A 23,858-nucleotide genomic window follows, 5' to 3' on the forward strand; every position below is an offset into this window, starting at 1 on the left:
GTCGATGCAAACCTCCGAGCAGTCCACGGAAGTATATCCATAGAAATATATTCAAAGTGATTTACGATTCAACGATATATAGTACACAGTGACATTTTCTGTGAACCAGTAACTTCTCCCAATGTTGGTTTATTTACGTTAGAATCTGAGACAGCAAAAGATGTAAACATTCCCAAACACCAACGTTGTTTTGCAAAAATCACGTTACAAATATTACAAGACTTTTAAAAACAATTTACAAACTTGAATTCAAGATAAGATTGCCATAAATAGGGACGCTATTATATACAAAAAATGGTGCTTTTTTACATATGTTAAAATATATAACTACAAAGAATCACGTTCACATTATATAAATACGAAGATTCGCTAAAATATTTACCAAAAGTAAATTATAAATACACCTTTACCAATATGAAATCCTTACAATACGGGAGTGAAGAAAGCGTAGGAGTATACAGAACACGTTGTTATAACGGATAACGTATCGTGTTTCTTTTGAATTTCATTAGTAGCCGTAAAAAAATTTCATTTGAACTAAGTGCAAACAAGGTTAAATATTTACGTGCGCAAAAAATTGTTCCCAATACGACGTAAAATAACAGTTATATAAATGCGTTAGTGTCTTCCAAAAAATATAATAAAAAATTAATCGTTAAATCAATTTTAAAAATACCGGAGAAAAAAAATACATCCAAAATATTTATTTAAGAGTAAAACTTCGTAAATTTTTTTCTAAAGAAAACAAAAATAAACAACAGTGCTGCAGGTCTAGTATTTTTTAACGCGCACAATATTTTTTCTCTGCGAAAGAATACAAAAGTAACGTATGATGTGCATGCGCTTACTAGTTTTCTACCTATAAAATACTCTCTTATAAAACCATCTTAAGTAAGGTGGCTTATCAGCTAGGTATTTGATTTTTAACAACCCATTCGTCACTCTATCAAAATCGCTATTTAATAACGTCATGTCGTCGACAGTAAAGTGCGATTTTGTATCGTTATCTTCCGACAGTTGGGTATATGATGCGTTAGCCGACGTCAGAAGTATGTCCATGTTCCCTATCTCGTCTACTTTGGTCTAAAGAAATGGCGTTGTAAAAATGTACAAGTAATGACATGCTTCAGTAACTCTGAAAAGGAAGGTGAAAGAAGAATGTGGTTTGTGGTTCCAGTGTTGACTTCAAAATACGAACAATGCTCCTTTAAAAAAGCTGAGGCAGAGTACTGGTAATTTTTTTGTGTTTTTTACTACATTATACATTTTCAAGGTTTTAAAGCACAGACACACATATTCAGTTTACCAACATACATCAAAAACATCCAAGAAAAGTTTGAAAAAGGATCAAACATAACAGCGAGTATACTACCAGACAAAAAAATTATTTTGAAAAAAAAATAGATCTGAAGGTTGAGCTTTTTCTCTCCAAAATGATGGATAGAGAAGGGTTTTTTAATGTCCAGCATACAACAACGGCTACCAACTATTTTAAAAATGAAGAGAAGTTGGGAGAAAATTATTGGTCCCGGACACGTAAAATTAGGAGCACATGGAATGCACTGAAACTTAAATAACACAAACTTATCAAAAGAGTTTTGTGGAATAACATCACACCTGCAAGTTTGGCAGTAGAGGTTCATTTTTCTCATCAATGTTATTATCTTTAAATTCTTTCAGCACCTCATTCACATCAATTATCCACTGACGTAGTGTTTTATTGTGTTCTTCCAATTTCTTCAGTTTCTCTTGAGATGATTTAAGCTGAAAAAAAGTATCAAGAACTGTTCATATCAAATTTTTAAAACTATATCAGGATGCTATAATCGCTCGTTTACCGTCATGTTACAGTAACAATCTTTTTATTTAAAAATGAAACATTTTTTTCGTGATACCCTTTTCTCTGTTATTTTCAGTGTTTTTAACTCGACATCCCAGCCTCATATTTTTATAAAACATATTTATAAACGAAAAAATATGTGTAACACGTGTAGAGAGACGTAAGGTAAGATATTGAAAAACGTGGGTATGAATTAAACTCGATATAAAATATATAACAATCTCGGATACAGGATTATTGGAGAGGTGCTATTATTTTTTCAAAAAGGCGAGTTATGATTGTGACTTGAACACATTCGGAAAGGGTGTACAAAGTGAAAGGATTTTCTAACATATGGGCGAATTTTAATGACAGAGCAAAAGAAAAGGGGTTTAAACTCGTATTTTTACAGTAAACTTCGGACAAAGGACATCACAAGGTAATATACCTTAGTTCCGTTTTCAATACTTTGTTTCAACACATTATTCCAGGACGCGTGAATGTCAGCTACTTCTGACAAGATATTGTATGACACAGGTCCGTCCATGCCGATAATATCAAGAAGCTTGTTCGCAATATCTGTCAATTTACCAACGTGCGATTTTCGTAGTTCCATACTTTGCATAACATTCTGAATAAATAAAAACATTTTTTTCTTAAACCAAGTGCAATAAAAATATCGCTTCCTCCAAGAAATGTTTTAACTTTCAACTGTGGCGTTTAATATAGGGCGCCGTCTATTGTAGGGCGTAGAGCGCTTGGAGATATATTTTTTAAACACTGCGGTGTTTAAAAATATATACGCTACTTACATTTAAAGCTTTGTCATGGTTCACAACACTTTGCTGATCGTTCAAGTCTAGTTGATTCCATGTTTGCATCTGCTTCTCGTTATCACGCATGTATTCGGATAAATCTGACTCATTCCTTCTGTATTCATCCCACAAATCTTGCGCTTTTCCAAGAGCTTTCTTGCGTTGCTGCACCCAATCATCTATCACTTGCCACTCTTCTTTGGCAGCTACAATATCTGCTTTTGAAGTTTCAGGCATCATGTCGTACACATCGGGATTTTCCTCTGCACCGAAGATTCCACAAGACTTGTCTGAAGCTTGCTGTTCAATTACCTAAAAATGCGAAATAAAGATGTCTATGGCTTCTGTTTGTTCGTTTTGTTGTCCATTTTTAGATCTAATTTTTGGATTATTGGTTATTGGGAAAATGCCGGTCAAAAATTACATTATTTTTCGAGAGTGACGAATTACATATTGAATATTCATTCTAAAAATTTGGCCAACCAATTACCGTTAAATGACTAAAAAAAAAATGTAAAACAATTTTTTTTTAAAATATGGGTGACGAAAATTTTGTCCGTTATTTTTTTCTGATAAAGTAATCCCCATACAACAAACACTTTAACAATTTCAGTGCAATATTCTGCAGAAAGAGGTCGAAATTTTTCCCGTAATTCTTAATTATTGTCAACAGTTTCACAATTTCAATTTCACTGAATTAACATACCGTTAGCTCATGCAATTGCTTTTTAATGGCTTCCAACTCAGGTCCGATTTCATTACTTTCCAAACTTCGTTTTTGAACAGTGGGTAGCCAACCACGAAACTCGTCAAGTTTCTTCAAAATGAAATCATTAATTGTTCGTTCAGTTCTAAACAGAAAATTTTTATTTTTTTTCTCCTTCTCACGAAACAAAGAAATTTAGCAGATGTGTACACTAACGGTCACCCATGTTTTTTTAACCTAAAATGTTGAGTAGACATTTTCATATTTATCCATAAACACGTGCGCACTTATGGGGAGATGGGGGTCAGGCGGGGAATTTTAGTGATATATGCGTACGAACGCAAGAGAGGGGTCAGGCAAAAAGGGTACAGAGGGGGGGAAGGGGTCCGGAAAAAGAGAACTTAGTAATAACCAATGCCATTACTGTAACAATGAACTCATTTTTTTTACGTACTCTTTCTCTTGCAAAGAAATATTTTCAGACACTTCCATACTATTTTGTAGCAAACTGGAACTCAATTGTTTAACAGACTCGCAATCTGACGACGCCATGATACCAGCCGCATCAAGTTGATTGACTTCTTTATTTAGTGCGGTCAAATCTGATGTCAGTGTGTTCAACTTGTCCTTGTCATTCTACAAAATCAAAACGGTGAATCTTGTTACAGACAGAGCTGACAGGATGTTGTGAGATTGTAGTAAACATAACGTGAGGAATGCTTAAATGTAAAAAACATTCACTCGGTTTTACAGAGTTAATTATAACAAAATTCCTCAAGGTTTTAATTAAAACGACTTCAATTTTCTAAGCATCGGTATTACCAAGTAATACGGCTTCATTAAATCAATTCAAAATAGACCTCAAATCCAAATTAGAATATTTATTTTGAGATTTCTGTAAAACTGACGCCAAGAAAACATATTGGTTCACCTTAATATTAAGCAACGCATTTGAAACATCATTAAAATGTTTAAAATCTTTCTGCTGAGAATTTTCGGATTTTTCTGTACATTTTTTCATCTCTTCTTCATTCTGGCGCAACTGTTGTTTTATAATGTGCATTGACACAGCATAAGCACTAAAAAAAATGTTCTTTCAACAAAAAAATCGAACAACACAAGCCGTCTAACTTTCCCCTGAAAATCATAACACTTCTATAAGATACAGCAATAGTGAGATAACTAACTTTTTTGTTTACCTTTGCAGAATTTATATCTTAATAGTGGTTAACCCGTGCAAAAATACAGCAAATGTAAGACTAAACATCCCATGGCTAGATAACTATCTGATCTTATCAACCTTCGTATCCATAACAAAGCTACACCCCTCTCTGCTTGGTAAGATTTGATGATTTTTTTTTCTGACCATGACAGATCGATCACCAGTATAAGTTCTCCTCCAACATACTTTTTTTACAATATTTAAATTTTTATTTAAAATCCTTCACGCGATCATAATGGAATACACACCTGTTAAAGTTCAATTTCGTTTCATTTCGTATCTCTTCCACGGGTTTCAAAGCATCGTTAATAATACCGGCGATTTTAACCTGATCTTCCGCTGCTAAAATCTCATAGGCTGAAACCTCTTCTGCATACTTTTCTAAATCATCCAGCTTGAAATGTTCACTTTTTAATTCATTTGACAGTCGCTAAAAAATGAAATTATGAATTCCGTACGTAAGATTTTCTCACAATTCAAAATTTCCAGACAAACAATTTGATTATGCAATTCCTTTTTTTCTGTGAAAAGCATTTGCAAGCAAGATACAAAGATTCATCACTCGTTAAATATATACAGTTCAAACCTGTTGACTCGTCAAAAAATCACGCAAAACAGCAAGATCTTTTTCGTCAGTACTAAATGACAGATTATCTTTAGAAAGTTCGTCCACTCTGTTTTTGCTTTTATCTGCTTCTTCTTTGAAATAATTTACAATTTTTTCTTTTGAACTAAATAAATAATCAAAAGGAAAATCATATCAAGGTAAAACTTCAGGTATAAAACATTTTAAGATCAAAATAGATGGGTCATATCGCAAACGCATGTCAGAGAAAAAATTTATTTTAAATTGCTATTAAATTCCTAACCATCACTCTGGCTGAAAGTCGGTTTCTGTAATTTTTTTTACAGAGCAACTGTATACAGACAAAGTATACAAACCTGGATTTAACATCTCTTATTTGTTTCAACGACTCTTCAAAATCTGTTTGCAACACATCAGCACTCTCACATAACAATTGTTGTTCATCTGCAGCGAACACTGTCATCTCATTTACTGCTACCACATTCTGAGACAGCTTCTTGATAGGTGGTTTCAATTTTGTAAGTTCATTGTCCAATTCCTGGAACAAAACAATATGTTCAAATATGATGCCCATTTAAAAAGTTAGTAAGCATACCTTTTCCTGTTTATTTCAATATTATAAAGAAGACCCCCAAAACAACCTTATAAAAGCAATCCACAATGCTTTTGTCTTGAACCTTTTTTTCTTAATTTTTACTAGTCATGTTGTACAGAATTTAAGCAAAACAACCAAAACTTCAATGGACTTACCTGAATTTAAAATATAAGAAAAAAACTAATAATCCAATCCTCAAAAAAGTTCGAAAATCCGTTCAAACTATTTGACTTATTTTGCCAACGAATTCGCCATAATTGTTCCAAGAAAAAAATCTCAAAAAACGCATTTCGTCGCATTTAAGGGTTAATGTTCTCTATCTTTATAAAAAAAAAATCAGAATGAACTAACGAACCAATCCTGAGAAATGTCCTAAAAAACATATTTTCGGATCGTTTTTGCTCCTTTTGCGCATAAATCCGCCATTTTTGAGCTGATAAGATTTTTTCTCGGAAAACTGACTTCGTCACATTCGAGGTGATCCAATTTTGAGAAAAGCTGATAACGGATGGACACAGGTCATTTTAGAAGACCTCACATGTACCATGTCCACAAATTAAACAAAATCAACATACAGAAAGGCGTTTACAGTCGTTCAACATTTCTTGTTTGTCGAATTCCGTGTTCTGCATTGTAGATAAAGTTTCTTTCACCAGTGACAACGAGCGTTCGATTTGCGCTCGATTCTCATCTAAGTTCGAATTTATCAGATCATACAAGCTGAAAGAAAGACACGAAAAAATAATTTTTGCAAGTGCAGGTACAGAAAAACGAAACATTCAAGTTATTTGATGGTCATTATTCTACCCGTTGGTTTTCTATCTTTCTTATCGACAAACCTTTTAAATTGTGAATCAATACGATCAATGATTTGACTCCATTCATCTGTCAATTCTTTCACACTTTCAATCACAGCTGCTTTCTTTTCTTCCACTGTTCCGTCAGCTTCTTCTCTATTTTGGAGTTCCACTGCCTTCTGCTGAAATTTGTCCAATTCTGGACCACGGGAATCCAAGTCTGCTGACAATTTCTAAAAAGTAGAAACAAGTACATCACATATGGCGCCTTGCAAGATGAAAGAGCTATCGGGAATACAATTTAATAAAATAGGACATAGCGTTTAAATTTAATAAAATAGGAAATTTTATCTAAAGGAGTTCATTATAGGTTGAACATCGATAAAAAATTATTGCTTTTTAGATGAGTTTGCGTTGCAAGACAAGATTTTTGTACAGTACAAGCATTGTCACAAATAAACATAACATCACTAAAAAGGACATGGACTTCCTACCTTTAATCCCTGTTCTTTTTGGTGCAAATCAGTGAAGTCATTTCTTTTTGTGGAGTCACTAATTGCGTTCAGTTGCTGATTTGCTAAATCCAACCAGTTTCTGAAGACAGTGAGATCATGAAGCATGTTGTCCATCCCATTAACTGAGTCCTTGACTTGCTGATTCAGTTGCTCTTGCGATCTAATGCAAAATTTTAACTGTTAAAACTCTGAGGTTTCAAAACTGTGGTATTCTTATACATATCCCTTATTTTTATTTTTCTATTCTAATACAAGTTTTGTTTAAAATTTTTTTAAAAAAACTTTTAAATTATCGAACAGCTGTTTTTTTCTTTGTAGACAAATAAAATCTATTTCACTGTATTCACACAAAAGGAACTCACCTATCCATTCCATCATTTAATTTTTGCTCCAAGGAACTCCACTGATCTTCCACTAAAGTGATCTCCATCTCAATGTTACTCTCTTCTCCCAGTAACTTCTGATTAGTTGAAATATCTTTCCCCTGTGCTAACAACTTATTTTTCTTTGGTTGCATTTTTTTAAGCTCTTCTTTTGTTTTCTAAAAACACAAATTGAATGTATTTTAATTGTTGAGATTTACACTGTATCAAATTTCAAAAAAACACATCCAGTACTTGTTGCATAAGAACAAGTACTGGACAAGTAAATAATATGCTGACAGAGATTGCAAATACTGTCAAACAGTCAAATACTTGTCTCTCAACATTTCAAAGTATATATTTTCGTTCCAAAGCCTCTTTACACGATAAATAAACTAATTATGCAACTTTTTTTTTTTTTAAATTATAAAGTTTTTATGGACATATATTCTATCACTGTGAATGCATGACAGTTCTAATTCGCCATGTTTAGAAAACTCTGAAGTACACGAAACAGTAATTTTGTTGTTAGTGTTCATTGTAAAAAGTAAACAACAAAACCAAAATTTTGGACAAAATATTTGAAAGATAAAGGATCAAATTTCAAAACTGGTCCTCAAAAGTACTTATGAAGACACTCTTGATATAAAACAAGCACATTTTAATTTTTTTAATGTTCACAGTGGACATAGGATGTAAAACCTAGCACCTTATTTGGTTAGATTCACAGCGATAATTGGTTTTAATTGTTGCTGACATCAGTATGGTCCCTTTTCCCAACTTCACTATGTTTTGTCCAAAAAGCTTTTTAAAACTTCATTTTGAACGCTGTGCATCTGACCTACGTGTCAGATTTCTCATATTTTCTAGTCCAAAATTGCTTCGTACCTGGTATTGTGCAATAAGTGATTTTAAATTTTGTTGGTCATTTGAGTCTTTTTCGAAACTTGAAACATCTTGTTCAACTTTGAGCAACCAATTAATCATATCAGTTAGTTTCTTATGCCAATCTTGAAACTTTTGGAGGTGAAGTTCCTTTTCTTTTCTTCGTTCAGCTTCTTTTTCTTTTTCCATTTCTTCTTTTTCTTGTAATCTTGAATAAGAATTATTTACACATCGAAATAAGCCATAGATAATTGGAAACAGACGGTTTGGAGAAAGAGAGAGTTAACATTTACACATCTCAGATAGTCACAAGAAGACAACAGTAAAAACTCCTATTGCATATAAATCGCATACAAAAAGTTGTATTGAATCTTGATAATACATCATCTAAAACTAACCTGTCAATTCCATTACGCAATCTTCGTTCCAGTGTACTCCACTTATCATCCACTAAATTCATCTCCATTTGTAAGTTATCATCATTTTTATTGGTTAAAATTCTCTTCCCTTTCACCAGCAATGAAGTTTTCTCTGGCTCGCGTTTTTTGAATCCTTCTTTCATTTTCTAAACAAAAAAAACAAAATAGGTAAAAAATGCGAACAATGCTGACATCAGCCTTTCTGACTTACGCCGCCACTCTTGCAACTTAAGTCGCCAATTCTTTGTCACAGTAAAAATTTGAATTAGAAAAATCTGTCATGATCTACTATTTTTTTTTAAATACATCAAGCTTAACACAATAACCTGACTGGTTTCTCTAAATTCTTGTTTGTTTCGTGCTATTTCTCTGCTTATTGGTAGGTTCGGTTTTAAGTTCCCTGCATTTAATAAATGTAAGCCAAAATACAACTAACCTGATAATCATCAATCAATATTTTCAAGTTTTCAGCATTTTCAGATTTATTTTCGTAACTACCAACTTTCTGCTCAGCTTGCAGCAACCAGTCAATCATTTCAGAAAGGTTTTGATGCCACGCTTGAAATTCAAGTTCCTGACTTTCCTTTTGTTTTTTGTTATCATCTTCCCTTTGCTTTTCTAATTCTTCTCTTCTTTGTAGTCTAAAATACCAAATTCTTATCAAATTGATACTCAGATGTAAAATATTGAAAATTTTAAATTAATTTGTACTACTAACATGTCAGCCAAAAACTTTTTTTCACAAATTGAATGATTGATAAAATATATAACATGTGTTTTCACAGTATATGTCAACTCTGTTACAAACTTTGTCTTACAACCACCCTTGCTACAACCCCGGGAATAAATCAGTGCAAAGGACGATGGAATTGCGAAGATCTTAACAACAAGCAATTGAGAATGGTACTCCTATATAAGCACTCTGAACTTGTCACAGCAAACTCAACATTTAGGATTTTAGATTGTTTGATTAGATCTAATATCCTAAATGGTTTTAATTTTTGCTGACATTAATACACCATTAATTCCCTGACTCTGGCAGGTGGTAAATATTTGACGTTATTTACTTGGCCTACACTTCTTCCGAAGTAAAACTTTTACAACTTACCAGATCCAGAATACTGATCAAGCACCTGTTTTGCTAGTTAAAGAAATAGCTAAAAGAGCTGCCATTCCCACAAATATTATATCCAGGGTGGCGGCTTAATTGTTAGCGTATTCACTTAAGCTGCCGTCCTGGTTCTTTCCTTCTCAGTATATAAGGAGATCAGATTAAATATTTTGATTTCTCCAAAATACACCAGCCCAGTAAAGTGCAATTGGTAAAAAGATGGAAAGTCACTCAGACTTACTACATATTATTGTCAAACAACTTAAACAATGAAAGAGATCACACTCTTATAATTAGCAGAAATTCTCCCGTTCCAAATGACGGTTAAGCATCACACACCTTTTCTTTTTACTCTTTAACGCTTGCAGCAGTGCATCATAACGAGATTTGGTTGTTGTAGCTCTTCCTTTAAATATCCCTTTATTGGAATCTGATATTGCTGAATCTTCATCAATCTGTTGCACTAAGTCTTGGATGAAACCCATCAAAGGTTCCATTTGAAGAAGGTTGGATAATATATCCTAAAGACATAGATATGCTAGATACTTTAACACAAAGAACAATGGATGGATTTTCTAAATATTTTTAGTACCTAACAAATACTTACCAACAACTTCTCACAACCAGTAATTAATAAACTTTAAAACGTATAGCAAACACAAACTTACTTCATTGATTTTCATATAATCTGATGATGTACTTGTAGAGGTTTCAATCTCCTCATCAAGAAAAGATTGGATTTTAACTTCGTCAATTTCATATTTAGCCAACATATCATCAATTTGATTTAATTCTTCAGCTAACAGTTCAAGTAATTTAGAGTGAATCCTAACAAAGGAAAAATATTCAATGACCTAATACTAATCATATCCCTTATTTGCTAATTGGCTACCTCAAAATGATTATGAAGTCTTTCTTAAAATATTTTAACCCTGTTAACATGACATATGAATATAAAAAGTATATTGCGCAACTATTACCATTTTCGCTCCCAACCTCACCTTTAGAAATACCTTTAGAAATACCTTTTTTATGTGATAACAAACTATTTTTAGTACTTCACACTAAGCTGGATGTGACTTGTTGTTTTACACTTTATTTTTATGTGTGGTCCGCCTGAAATTTCTTCTACAAAATGTTTAAGTATTTTTTTTGGATTATCTTCTTTAAAATATCTTTGGCACATCAGTCAAGGTACCATCCTATCAGGTAGTATACAAAAATGTGCTGACCTCACAACCCCAGTACTAACAGTTGTAATACCTGTAAAAAAATCCACTTAGGAAGCCAAATAAAAAAGAAGATGAAAGATAAGAACTCCAAAATTTCTGATGATGCCAACAATGAAACTCAAATGCACTTTTTTCATAACTTTATTGAGTTTTTGACTTTAATTAGACCAAACAAGATTATGTGTTTTGAAAAAACAGTTTAGGAGATAAGGGTTTAAAATTATTTAATGCTGTCATCAACTTGCCAATTCTGAAACAGGTGGGCCTACCCAGCTTTAGGGAATATAACTAATGTTCCAGATAGTCCCTGTTTACCCTCAGGAAAAGTGTTGTCAGTTATTTTCAACCTTTTTTAAGTAATTTGACCTAAAAGTTGAAGTGCAATGCAATTGCGTTATTTATATTAAAAAGCTTTATCATCATCTAAATTATTTTGTTAAAGTCTTATTTACTTAGCATGTATCAACTTTGCCTGCTACTGACAGACGAAATTTACTACTATATAGATTTTCCATGATTGTATTGATAGCACACATCAATTTAACATCAGTTAATACAATGTCCTTATTATTCTCTCATCATACAGGATTACAAAGAAGTAAGCACCTTACTTAAAACTTAAAAAAAGAAAGGCGCAATGATTACTTACTGTTCTTCAAAAGGTAACCATCTGTTTCTCAATGCAAGATAGATTTCTTTTGCACCTTCATAGTCTTTCCGTGCATCAACTAGCTCAGGTGGAGTGTTACCAGATGCATCAACACTGGCTTGCAGTTCACTGTCAGTGATAGAAATCTTCTCATCCATATCATCAAAATCGTTACATGATTCCTGGGAATCGAACGATTGCAAATGAATAAAATTAGGTACATGCGTTTCACAAAAATTGCGAGAAAATTGTATTTCTTCAGTTTATCAAAATATATAGAAAAATATTTTCCTTGATTCCAAACAAGTAGTTCCAGTTATCTTTACCTTGAATTCGAAATATCTTTTGCAAACTTCTCGTATGGAAACATTTGAAAGAGGCTGCAGTGTGGACTCATCTTTTTCTTTTACAAACTGCTCAAGTTCTTTCTGTGAAGCAGCAAGCTTGGTGGATGTTTCAGCCTGTAATAGATCATTGTTTGTGTACATGTCTATTGAATTATGTTGTAATATGAGAGACATTTTTATAAAAAGTATTGTCACAAAAACAAACTTTTTACTGCAAATAAACGTATTTCTTATTTAATTATATTTCCCATGAGGAAAGCAAGTATTATCCTATTTCAAACTTTAATTGTTTTTTTGATTAGATGAATTTAGCACAACTTTGTGAATTTTGCACCAAAGCAATTTTATTTATTAAGTAGAAGAAAGGTGTAAATCAAAAAGCTTTACTTGTCCCACTCCTAAAAATCAAAGCCAAATAATAATAAAAACATACAAAGTTATCCTTGGAAGATGTTGATAATGTCTGGGAATATTCGTACAAAAAGCTGACATACATGACCAGAGTACGACTGTCAACAAGATCACTTTCAAAATCTAAAACAAATTGATGAAATTAGCATTCTATCATTTTGATGACCTGCTGTATTCAACAGCTTTGTTATATTTGAAATAAGAAATTGGAAACACAAAGCTTAAGCCAAACCATGAATTACAGGAATGCAGAAAAAAAGAATGAACAGCCCTGTAGGAACAAAATCATTAAGGGCATGCAATTTGTGTATTATAACATCTCGTTGCTAGTTGAGGTTATTAAAGAAAGGCAATTTTTTTTAACTTGTTAAACAGAGTGCAGACAACTGTCTAGGGTCATGATGGATTACCTTCAGCTTGAAATAAGGGCATGATGTTGAAATTATTGTGGGCACAAGATAAAGCATTTTTCAATCTCCCACGGTCATCCATCTTTGATAAATCTTCATATTGGAATAGCTCTGGTTTAAACGCGTGAATTATAGCGTTTAATGTATATCCATTTTTCCAACGTTTAGGTTGAAAACTTCTGACATCAGCACCAGAGTAACTATAAAATAAAATTAAAATCCTTTATTTTAAAAGGAGCTTCCTATTAAAATGTCTACAAGTTAACTATTTAAGGTTATTTAATTACTAATTGAAAATCCACTTAGAAAAAATAATGTTTACATAAATAAAATGTTGATTATTTCAGCAATAACGCCACTCAAGAAAAATTATTTTTGAGTAATTTGTTAACTTATTAGTACTATTGTTTATAGCCTAAAATGCTGATTAAGATGTTATCAATAACCCATTAATATACATATATTTTTTTTAAATTTGTTTAGCTATTATTTCAATTTCGTACAGCTTGTAATGCTAACCACAATCATGTAGAGGAACATGTTTTAATGATAAGGTGATCTGAAACTTGGAAGTATAATATAATGGTTTCACTAAATTTACAAATGCCACTGACACAAATACATCTTATTTTCTTCAAGCCAAAGTAATGCTTCACTTGCCACAAATATATTCAATTTTGGGCGTTACAAACAGACAGACATGTTCGCATATTATTATAGAATTGTTATTTCTGTCAGTTCACAGCCTTTACAGTGTAGGGCATAACTCATAACAAAACATTGTTTTGAAAATGTTTTACTGCAAAAGTTAAAGCATACTTTTCGACAATACTGTTACACCAATTTAGAAGAGCTTTTTCAGCACTTCCAGTGAACCCTTCATTTTTTACAGCTTCTAATACCTAGAAAAAAAAGGGTTGACCGTAAAACTAAAGAAAACTTTACATTAAAACATTTTTGTGCCAAATCATAAAATTTGCATGGTGGAAATTATTTGCTGTTGAAATTAGGATTTCTCCTTCTTTGCTGCAATTTTTACAATACAGTACAATACAGCTACACATGCACACTGAGATTGTATTTGCCACTAAGACAAATAAAATTTGGTTATAAAATGTTGTCTTGTTTAAGCATATTATTTCTTGACATGACAGAATAATAAATGAAAGCTTAACATGTACTTTCTCTTTTTTCACACCAGTTTTGTAGAATACCTGTTTGTGTTCGGTGTTTTAGTTGAATGCTTTTTAAATTTGCATGGAATAAACTTTATATAAAATACTGCCTTTCACTACAAAATTAATTTCACTTGCAAAATTTCTCTAAAAATAGAAAAGTTTTTTAAACCTGAAATCGATAAATGATACTCCAGCTTAAACCAAGAGTAGTAACTCGATCTCCATCGCAGATGCTTTGGTTACTGATGCCAACAAGTTTGATCTAAAATTTAAAAGAATATTATTCTTTCTATCATACATACATTTAAAAGGAATAAAGAGGAGGGAAATTTTGTAAGAAAAAACATTTTACTGTTTTCGCCACAAAAAAATGGAAATTGTAAATGCTGCAAAATTAAGGTCACAAACTCGAACGCTAAAAAACAGCACAAAAATTGAATTTCCAAAAAAAACGAACTCGAAATCGCAAGAAGATCTGTTCATTTTCAAGGCCCCACTGTCTTCAATGAACTAACAAAAAGATACTTGTGTAGAAATTGACTTTTTTTAAACAAAAGTCCAATCAGCTTTAGTTTTACCTGCATAAATACATTAAGTTTGGATTAGTTGAAGTAAAATATCAGACATCTTACATTATATTCCTTTAGTACGTCTAATGCCAGTGTCAAATTGTTCAGATGATGAACACGAAGATTTCCTTTCACTGGTTTCTAGAATGGAATAAGTTATATTATAAATTAACTAAATAAAGGCATATTATTAGAACTAATATTGTTGTGATACAAGATAAGCAATGTTTTCAAATGGTGACTTAATATTCAAAGGTACAATTAGTAATTAGTGTTGTGCTGAACATCTCAATATTTTAAGTGAAATCATTTTTTAAAGACCCCGAAAAGCAAACTTACTAAATTCTTTTCTGTTAGTACATTTAATAGGAACAATAAATATTTTCCATCTCTTAAATCTTTAAATAAGTCTTGAATTGCTGGTGAGCCTGGAGCCTACAGTTTGAGAAAAAAAGAAGAGTAGTACCAATTGCGATAAAAAATAAAGTTGTATAAAAAAATTTAAAAAAACGTAAAATAGAATTATAGATGGATACCTTAGCTAGTTTTAAATTTAGCCATATGCGAAAAATCTTTTCTTGAGCTCTTTGACGTTCCTCTACACAAGAAGAAAAGACATAAGTTATTAAAATTATAACAAGTAACAATAGTAGATAATTGGAACAGTAACTTTCAAATTCTCTTCTTCTGTGCTTCTCATACTTTCCCATTATTTTTTAAGTATTACCCACAGGTGCGACCACAATAAAAATACACATTCGTAACACAATAAAAGTAAACTTTGTTTGACAAAAATATATAAAACTATTTTGTCAAAAAAAAATATATTAAATTGCCAGAAAATAATATGACTTTTGTCAAGAAGGAAACAAAATTCGTTTTTCCTTTTCACTCCAATTTATGTGAATATTTTAAACTTTAAGACCAGTATTTACTTACTGAAGATGAGGTTGGATTTCAAACCCAGTTTTGTGCTATTGTTATCAAAAATCTTTTACATAAAAATTGACAATTCTTAGCATGACTGCGCCTGGTTATATGTCATTTTAGTTTAGGTAATGAAACAACAACTTTAGATATATTGCATCATATTTTTGAATGGCATACATACCTTGTAAACTATGACTTATGTTCAATACATTTTCTAAAAACACAAAACAAATCATTGATATACACAAAATTGATATATTTTCATCAATTGACATTAATTTATTGCACAGACTTTGAAATTCCAAGCAAGTTGCTGACACATAATTAAGGCTGTTTTGCAATTATTTAACAGCTATAGCGGAGATGAAATTCTCAAAAAAATTGGGTAAAATAGGGCTGCTTAATTACGTTATGCATTCACATAAAAACAAATGTAAACAATCTTTTTCGGATTAAGCAAATGTAAGTTTCTTTGTTTTATTTGCAAAATATATTAATCAGGATGAACAGTGAATTTTTCTGTTCTGTTTATAGACATTTCAATAAGTGAATGGTTAAAACAAAATTAGGCATATGCTAAAAAAAACAATAAAAAAGTACCAAATTTTTGGGACGTTTAAGAAATGGTGTTTCAGCAACAAAAATCAACAATTTAATAGTATTACTTCATGAACTAGAAAATCATAAGCATTTTCTGATTACACGAGCTATGTGGGACACTAAACTTTATGAGAATTTGTATGCAGCACCGAAATATACTTAATTTTTTTGCAACAAACATAACAAAGCTTAAAATATTTAAACATTTTTGATGGAAAAAAGATTTTGCCAAATTTAGGCAATATCAGGCTGTAGAAACAGATCTATTTGTGCACCCTTGGTATCATCAGAGAACAAATAAATGTAGGTAAAAATATAGCACTCGAAAGATATAGTTCATTCATTCATCATCAAAGCAATGGTTAATAATATCATTCAGGTCTAGAGTTATGACCATTTGGACTAGTTGTTAGCCCGTTGAAAAATCCCAGGTTCGCCTGTCCTTTTTATACCGCATTGAGTGCGTCTCGCTACCTGCGCAGCTAAGCTACCATTTTGCGTGACAGACAGACAGACGGACGGACGGATGGACAGACCGGCAGGCAGGCAGGCAGGCAGGCAGGCAGGCAGGCAGGCAGAAAGACAGACAGACAGATTATAATATAGATTTCATGCACTTTGATAATAATAAAACTGTTTAAAAACAAATAAAAAACATTTTTTTTTAACTAAAACGTTTGCCTTAGGCATTTAATGATACAAACGTTTTTTTAATTCCATAAGTGACTGTATTTATTTTTGTCATGAAGGCCAATGTAGTTGTCCACATTTTTTTTAGAAATAATTAAAGCAATTTAAATTTTAGTAAATTTTAGCCATGCATTAATACCAAATTTGGCGTAGAATGCTCAACTGCATTTCCTGTGTTTTAAACGAAAATGCCATAACATAACATCAGTGAAAACTTTATTTGTTAAGGATGCGGTGGCCTAAGGGTCACAGCTGCAATCTAACAAGGAAATACCCTATATAAGAACAAAATGAGTACATTGAATTCTTTAACCAGACAATAAAGCTAATGGTATCCTTCAGTTCAGTGAAAAGTTCAGGCGTAATTCTACAATGATAAATGTCCATATTTATTGATCAAATTTCATCAAATTTAGAAATGGATAAAATTTTAATTAAAATATATTAAAAGCATATTGCAAAATAAATATTGAATTAGCAAAGTAATTGTTTTAAAAAACAAACAGAAAAAAACTAAATACGCACCTGTTGCCATGTTAAAATTTCACTCTAAAAAGCAAAAAATATGCGTGTTATAATGAAAATGATGTTGACTTTAAAAACTAAAATCATTTATATATTTATAGAAGTCATATGACGATACTTGAACTATTAAAATTTCATACTATGAGAAGGTAAAGTTCCATGTGAGCATGCCATTGTACTCGAATAAGGACTAGATGCCCCAAGACAGATGTTTCATAAGTAAGGATATTAATATGTTGCACATCCATAGTATCATGGAAATATTACAGAAAAGATTCACAAAAATTAAAAAAAATACATAGCAAATTACTGATATAGCAAAGTAAAAATGTTTTTATGTACATTATATGGAATATCCAAGGACAAATACATTCAAAAAACGAAAGGGGAAAGAGGTCTATTTGTGTACATTTGCTTTCTGAAAAATAATTTTTCCCTCCTACTTTTTGTTTGCGCCTATTCAATACTGTATTGCTTATTGCAAGTAGTGGGTTATAATGACTATTACCTGAATGATACAAAAATCCAGTTAGTATGAAGAAATCCAATGATTTGATTGGTTTACGGCTTATTTTCACAGGTCTTTGTATGAAGCCATACTAACCCGTTTTGGAAGCCATTATAAAAATGGTAACATAAAAAAGTAAACAAATAAAAAACATTTTCATAGCACACAAAAAACATAAAAGTCACTCACTTAAAACCATATTTCCGTTTGAGTTCACATAAACAATGATTTGAATTTGTTTTGTGTACTTACAAATTTTTAAAGTAGAACGGTCTTGAATTCGAAAAGTATCAAAATCAAACATGCGTTTTTTCTTCCTTATTGCCCTGGAAATAGCAACTTAAATATAGCTTTGTTTGTTTTGTTCAGAAAGGAATATTTATTTGCAGACCAGATACAGTCAGGTAATAAAACGGATAGTGACTGGTTTTGATGTTGCACTGTAAAATAAATACCCTCCGTCAAGGGCACAAACCTCGCAAGCTCGGTCTGTACTTTTGACCTTGGCTTGTATTTTACAGTACAAAATCAAAAACGGTCAATATCTGTTAATTATTAGTGTTACAGGAAGTGATTTCTTGTTCCTGATGTTGAGGTATTTATTAGAAATGCAAACAAGTTTACTTACAGTAACATTGGTTGTATACCAAAAGTAAACTTAAACAGATAAGGGTGGGAGGAAGGTCAAAAATGGTGAATAATTGGTGCGAAACAAACAAGAACAATATTAATTGTCAAAAATTAAAGTTTCTTCAAAGCACAGAGCTTACAATAAAAACAAAGAAACAATTATGGCTGCCACTCAATGGAGTTTTGGAATTTTTTAAATAAGAATCCTTTCCTAAGGTTAAAAAATAAAAATATAAAAGCCCCAGGGTGCTTCTTAAAAAGCTTGAATCAGCTTGGAAAACTCCTATCATTACTCAAGTTTACAAGTCTAGAAAATCTCAAGTGAAAATAAATACTATAAGAGCAATGTTGTGACATGTTTTTCATTCAAATAAAAGGAAATTAATAAACAAAATAGAAAAATCTGCAATAATAAAAACATTAATTTAAATGCCTAATATCAAATTTAACCATTGGCAAAAAAATACATTTATAGTCAAATGCTTTGTGCATTGTCGTGGGAGAACACTTAACTACACTCTAGGAAAGCGAAAAACATTTTTCTTTCTGACTTTGTTTTTAAACAAGAAGATTTTTGAAGTGAGTATATATTTACTTGTGTGGCCATAACTTATGCAATCTCAGTGCAAGTCAGACTTGCAGACATGTTTTGGATTTAAAGCTCTGCTCCTGCCAAGTGTTTTCATAAATTTTCAATTTTCTATCTTTGCCTTACTCCAAAATGAGACATGGGCAGGGAAGCAGGAAGATCTTGACCGTTTAGAAAGAAATAATATGAGAATGGCCCTTAAAATTAGAATTTTCTTACATCGCCAATAAGACTGCCAACGCGAGGTGCATTTTAACTGATTTGCGTTGGCAATATTTTTTTGTAGTGAAATTTTTCAGCTGGCAATAACTTTCGTCATTCACCTTTTATTAGAGCTAGACCCCTCATAAATTCGATGCATTGATCTCCCAAGACAATGACAAATGGGGATGGAGTACAAGTCTTATTGATATACCTTCCGGATGGTGAACTTCGATAGGTTAATAGTTCACTGGCAACTGGCTTTTTATGTTTTGAGATGAACTCATTAGGTTAGGGCATAATTATATGTTGTATATCGCAGAAGTCACTGGTGACATGCTTTGAAAATGCTTGTCACCGGCACAGTTTAACATGAAGCAAAAACAGGAGACTCAATTGTTAGAGTCTTTACAGAACGTCTTTCCTTACAAAACTGAGGCAGGGCTGACTTATTGCCTGCTGTGTCGTGTGGGAGAAAGAACTTCTGGACTTCTTTTTAATACGATATATACAATTTTTTCAATTATTAATACAAATCGAATGGCACCACAGTATTTCTGTATATGATTTTAGTTAGTGATAATGGCCTGAAAATCAAATGTAATTATTTTATAGTTGCAACAAGTAGGAATAGCTCAAACAAAACCAAAATATTGTTACTTAAAAATTTCAGAACAAAATTATGTCGGCAATTTTTTTGCCGACGTAATACGAGATCTTCATATTCTACGTCAGCAATAACATCAGCAATTACATCAGCAATTACGTCGGCAGTGTCGATGCTAATTTTGAGGCTGTAGGTGGTTGTGTAACGCCAGTCTGAGAGACAGAAAGAGTTTAGATTAAAGATGTTATCCAGATAAGAAGATTAAGTTGATTGGGACACTTCTTATCCAGGATAATTGGGTAAGAAAGTGTAAGGACTTGATAGTACAAGGAGCAAAGAGGTAGACTGAAAAAGTCTAAGTAGGAGGTAATAAGGAGTTAGACTTAAGGCACAGATATTTGAGTTCAGATCTATCACAGTCTAGATCAGTTTGGCAGAAGTCATACCTTGTCCAACCCATGCTAGCAACCTTTTAGTCGGGATGATGATCATGCCTTACTATAGCAACAAGATGCTGCTGAAATTCAAACTTTCTATGATTTTTTGTAATTGAAAAACAATAACAACAAAAACATCAAAGTATAGAAGCAAATTTTTGTGTGCAAAAATCTGAAAAACACGCAACAAGACGTAAAGAAAAAGCGTGAGGGCAAGTGGTGGAAAAAGACTGAATTTTGTTTTCTGTGCACATTGGATTTTTTGTTTTGCTTTTTTGTAAAAAAGCAATAATAACATCAATGGTCCTGCCATTATTGAACAAAGGCTAACTTGGTTTGCCCTTCGTTGATTTGTGACTTTACACAGCATCACAGTTTAACAATATTTGAAAGATGATGGATGAAATCTTGCTCACATTGAGTAAACAGTTTGCAGCTACTTACGTTCAGAACCAGAATATAATAAGGAAGGATTTAAAAAAGTTCCAAGTGTAACCACAAATCCGAGTTCAACATAGCTAAAATATTTTTTAATAATTTAATAATTTAAGAAATAGATAAAGAAATAATACTACTGTTAAAATACAAAAAACTTTAAGACTTTGTTCTGTTTTCACAAAATCACCTCCAGCATTTTTCAGGAATTGATACATTCCATTGCGTATAATCTTTTGACCTTTTGTTTTTGAGAAACATTCAAATTAAATGAATAGATAATGTTTTTGTACACACAAAAAAAGAGATTTATATATACAACACATAATTTTCTTGTAATTTTTTTCAGGTGATTAACATATCGCAGTAAAACTAAACTAAATACAAAGTATAATAAATTTCAAAACATAAATAAAATTATTTTATACAATCCCAAAAGACATACTACAGTTTATACGTTTAGCATTTCCTGGATTTGTTTATTCACAATGTGTTTATTTACTTCACCGCAGAATTAAGCATAAAAAGTCCTCATCAACACTGTCATAGCAGCAACCGTAGTTCCATCTTAACTATAAATATCTCAAGAACCAAGGATCACAAATATAAAAAAGTTTACACTTTTTTTATTCACACTATCCAACTTGTTATCAATTGTTAGTTCTCCTTTAAACCTTTTCAGTGGTAAGCTCTTTGGCTCTGGCATTTGCATGCCAAGAAAAATTATGCTAGGATTTGATTTGGTAAAGAGAGGTTTTAAACCTGTGGATTTCTTCTCACCATGAAAACATTGTTTGGAGTTTTAAAATATTATTGAGTGTAGATTGATGGCTTTCAATTTATTTGAATTCATTTACCCCTAACAATGCCTTAGTGTGACAAAATGGATTAAAAATAACTTATTTTAACCTAGCGCCCACCATCTTTTTAACTGGTCAGGCAGATACATACCGGCCCTGCTGAAAGAGCTCACCACCGAAAATGTAAACAAAGAAATTCATCTGCTCACCGTGTGTCCAAACAATTAATAAGGCATGTCAGAAATTCTCCAGAGGAGGAGCAACAAATTGCGATACAAAATCATAGTCACCTTACTGCCAAGCATAAAAGTTCTACAAATCTCTCTCCACTTACTTATGAGAAAAACACTTAATTATGAGGAAAGTATAAAATTGACTGGACTAGTTAGCTGAAGAGTTTTTGCAAAAGCCTTTTGTGTTTAAATATGAGATCTAGAAGTTAAGTTTAAACTACTGAACTAAAACGTTCCACAAACCTCTTCCTCCTCTCCTGTCCTTATGCAGCTTTGATTTGCTTCGCTTGGCTTATTTTCGGTTTTGATTATTAGTTCCCTGTTCATTAAAATGTTCTCCGGTCTGCAATTAATGTAAACAAATCAAGGGATGCAAAAAAGAAAGTAAAGACCCAGCACCTCAGGACATTTAGGTTCTCGGTCAAAAATTCAAAGTCAAAAAAGTCCGATTTACATTTCATTTATCGCTATTTATATAGTCGGGAAATACTTCTAAACTTTGCCACAATAGATGAAATTTAATACGAAAATGCCCGCAATATCAGGCCTGGCGGAGGAGGTAAGGAAGAGAAGCGAAATATGCTTTGCGCACGTGGGAGAATGGTTTAAGATCATTCATCAAAAGATCTACACAGTATATTTTTGTGCCTTGTATAATAGTTCACCACAACCATGTCCCCAGCGCCTCTCTTTTTTATACCGGGACGGCAAGTATCGAGTAACTTTTACAAGTTTCTTACGAGATAAATCTCTCTTTCGCCGTCGTACCTGGGGATCTCTTGGAAAGCAAAATATCCTGGGAACAAATAAAGAATTCCTTGAATTGGATGATGGACTGATAATTTATAGATCCACTCATGGTGACCAAATCGTAAGGAATTCGACGACTTCTGTAATGATTTATAAAACGATTGAAATATCTCAATTTCCAAAAATTTAGCTCTGGGAATAACACACAAATGAATTATTTTTACACGACGCTTAATCTTTATTACGTACTTGTATATAAATGCAATCAACCACCTCTTTTGTAGTTGACATTTTTTCGCGGAAATCGGATTATTTAATTTTTTAGACAATTTTTAGTCCCATCGAGCGCGAATATTTATTTTCTCATTACTCTGGCGACAGCAGCTATGTTCTTTTGTCAATGCTATCCTTCTAGCTCAATGTAAAGTGTCGTCAAGAAAAGGGCCCTCGACTCTTTAAGCCTGAATACTAAAGAGATTTCCAATCTGTATCCCCCTTTACTGTTAACTTTTTACCAGTTACTGTAGAAAAAATACAGGTCAGACTTCCCTGAAGCAGACAAAAATATTTGTCCGCCAAGGACATTTGATGCATCTTCTGAGTTAAGTACAACTTTTTTTGAATCTTTAAAAAAAGTAAAATTTGTTAATCTACAATCCTGTTTAAAACTTATCAAATTTCACTTGTCCATGGTCACAACGGACTTAGAGCGTAGGATCTTACGTTATTTGGTTAGATTCAAAACCTTAAATTGTGATAATTCTTGCTTACGTCAGCATGTTTATTTTCTTAATTCTGGACATGCGCAGACCGTCGCGCTAATGATTTCATAGTGCAGACACTGCAGAAATTGCCATTTTCCCAAAAATTATAAACAGGATTGCAACCAACTACGGACGTAAAATATTAGCTTAGGTCAAGTTTAAAAGTAAGTTAAGTTGATGCTCATCCCTTCTTTTTACGCACGATGGTAGAATTGTCTTTAGGTCGCGATAATACATGCCTATTTTAACTTCTATTTTCTTTTTTTCGTTCTTTTAAATTTCATGATAAAACAACTTGTCCACGATTGAGCCAGTAATGATACCTTAGACTAAACACTTTCGATACGAGTTTTTGCGCCGCAGTTATACTTTTTTATAATAACAAATTCCAAAGAAAGAGCGGTTAGCCAAACAATGTTTTACTTGTGGTTTGGAAGACAACCACACCTGAATCCCATGGGGAAAAATTGAACTTAAAAAATAAAGATTGTTGCGATTTATTATCTTATTTAAAACAATATAACAGTGACT

The 23,858-nt window shown here is 32.3% G+C and overlaps 1 protein-coding gene across 2 annotated transcripts; it reads right to left on the reverse strand.

Moving 5' to 3' along the window:
- Positions 1-169: 169 nt before the first annotated feature.
- LOC130644311 (dystrophin-like) lies at positions 170-22,171 on the reverse strand. Of its 2 annotated transcripts, none has more exons than XM_057449858.1 (31): positions 22,057-22,171; positions 17,374-17,397; positions 15,740-15,772; positions 15,165-15,226; positions 14,968-15,063; positions 14,692-14,769; positions 14,229-14,321; positions 13,701-13,783; positions 12,882-13,081; positions 12,494-12,594; positions 12,040-12,174; positions 11,714-11,895; positions 10,501-10,660; positions 10,172-10,353; positions 9,158-9,362; positions 8,701-8,867; positions 8,306-8,510; positions 7,418-7,596; positions 7,035-7,215; positions 6,583-6,773; positions 6,319-6,463; positions 5,505-5,686; positions 5,149-5,293; positions 4,811-4,992; positions 4,272-4,419; positions 3,795-3,976; positions 3,341-3,485; positions 2,632-2,946; positions 2,268-2,450; positions 1,618-1,764; positions 170-1,083 (listed from the first exon to the last, which is right to left on the reverse strand). In XM_057449858.1, exons 2-31 carry the CDS (start codon positions 17,381-17,383, stop codon positions 856-858), a joined length of 4,545 nt encoding a protein of 1,514 aa, XP_057305841.1. In that variant the 5' UTR covers positions 17,384-17,397; positions 22,057-22,171; the 3' UTR covers positions 170-855. The 2 variants fall into 2 exon arrangements, with proteins under 2 accessions (XP_057305841.1, XP_057305842.1); XM_057449859.1 differs by lacking the exon at positions 22,057-22,171 and adding an exon at positions 17,882-18,377.
- Positions 22,172-23,858: the final 1,687 nt, after the last annotated feature.

Source organism: Hydractinia symbiolongicarpus, chromosome 5, assembly GCF_029227915.1.
Source record: "Hydractinia symbiolongicarpus strain clone_291-10 chromosome 5, HSymV2.1, whole genome shotgun sequence".
NCBI classification, from domain to species: domain Eukaryota; kingdom Metazoa; phylum Cnidaria; class Hydrozoa; order Anthoathecata; family Hydractiniidae; genus Hydractinia; species Hydractinia symbiolongicarpus.

What these genes read in the sequence shown, in the direction of transcription:
- LOC130644311 (XM_057449858.1), bottom strand. An exon ending in AAAGATATTTCGAATTCAAG is followed by an intron (nt 11,896 to 12,039) that starts GTAAAGATAACT and finishes TTCGATTCCCAG; the next exon opens with GAATCATGTAACGATTTTGA. An exon ending in TTGCGTAATGGAATTGACAG is followed by an intron (nt 8,511 to 8,700) that starts GTTAGTTTTAGA and finishes TTCTTATTCAAG; the next exon opens with ATTACAAGAAAAAGAAGAAA.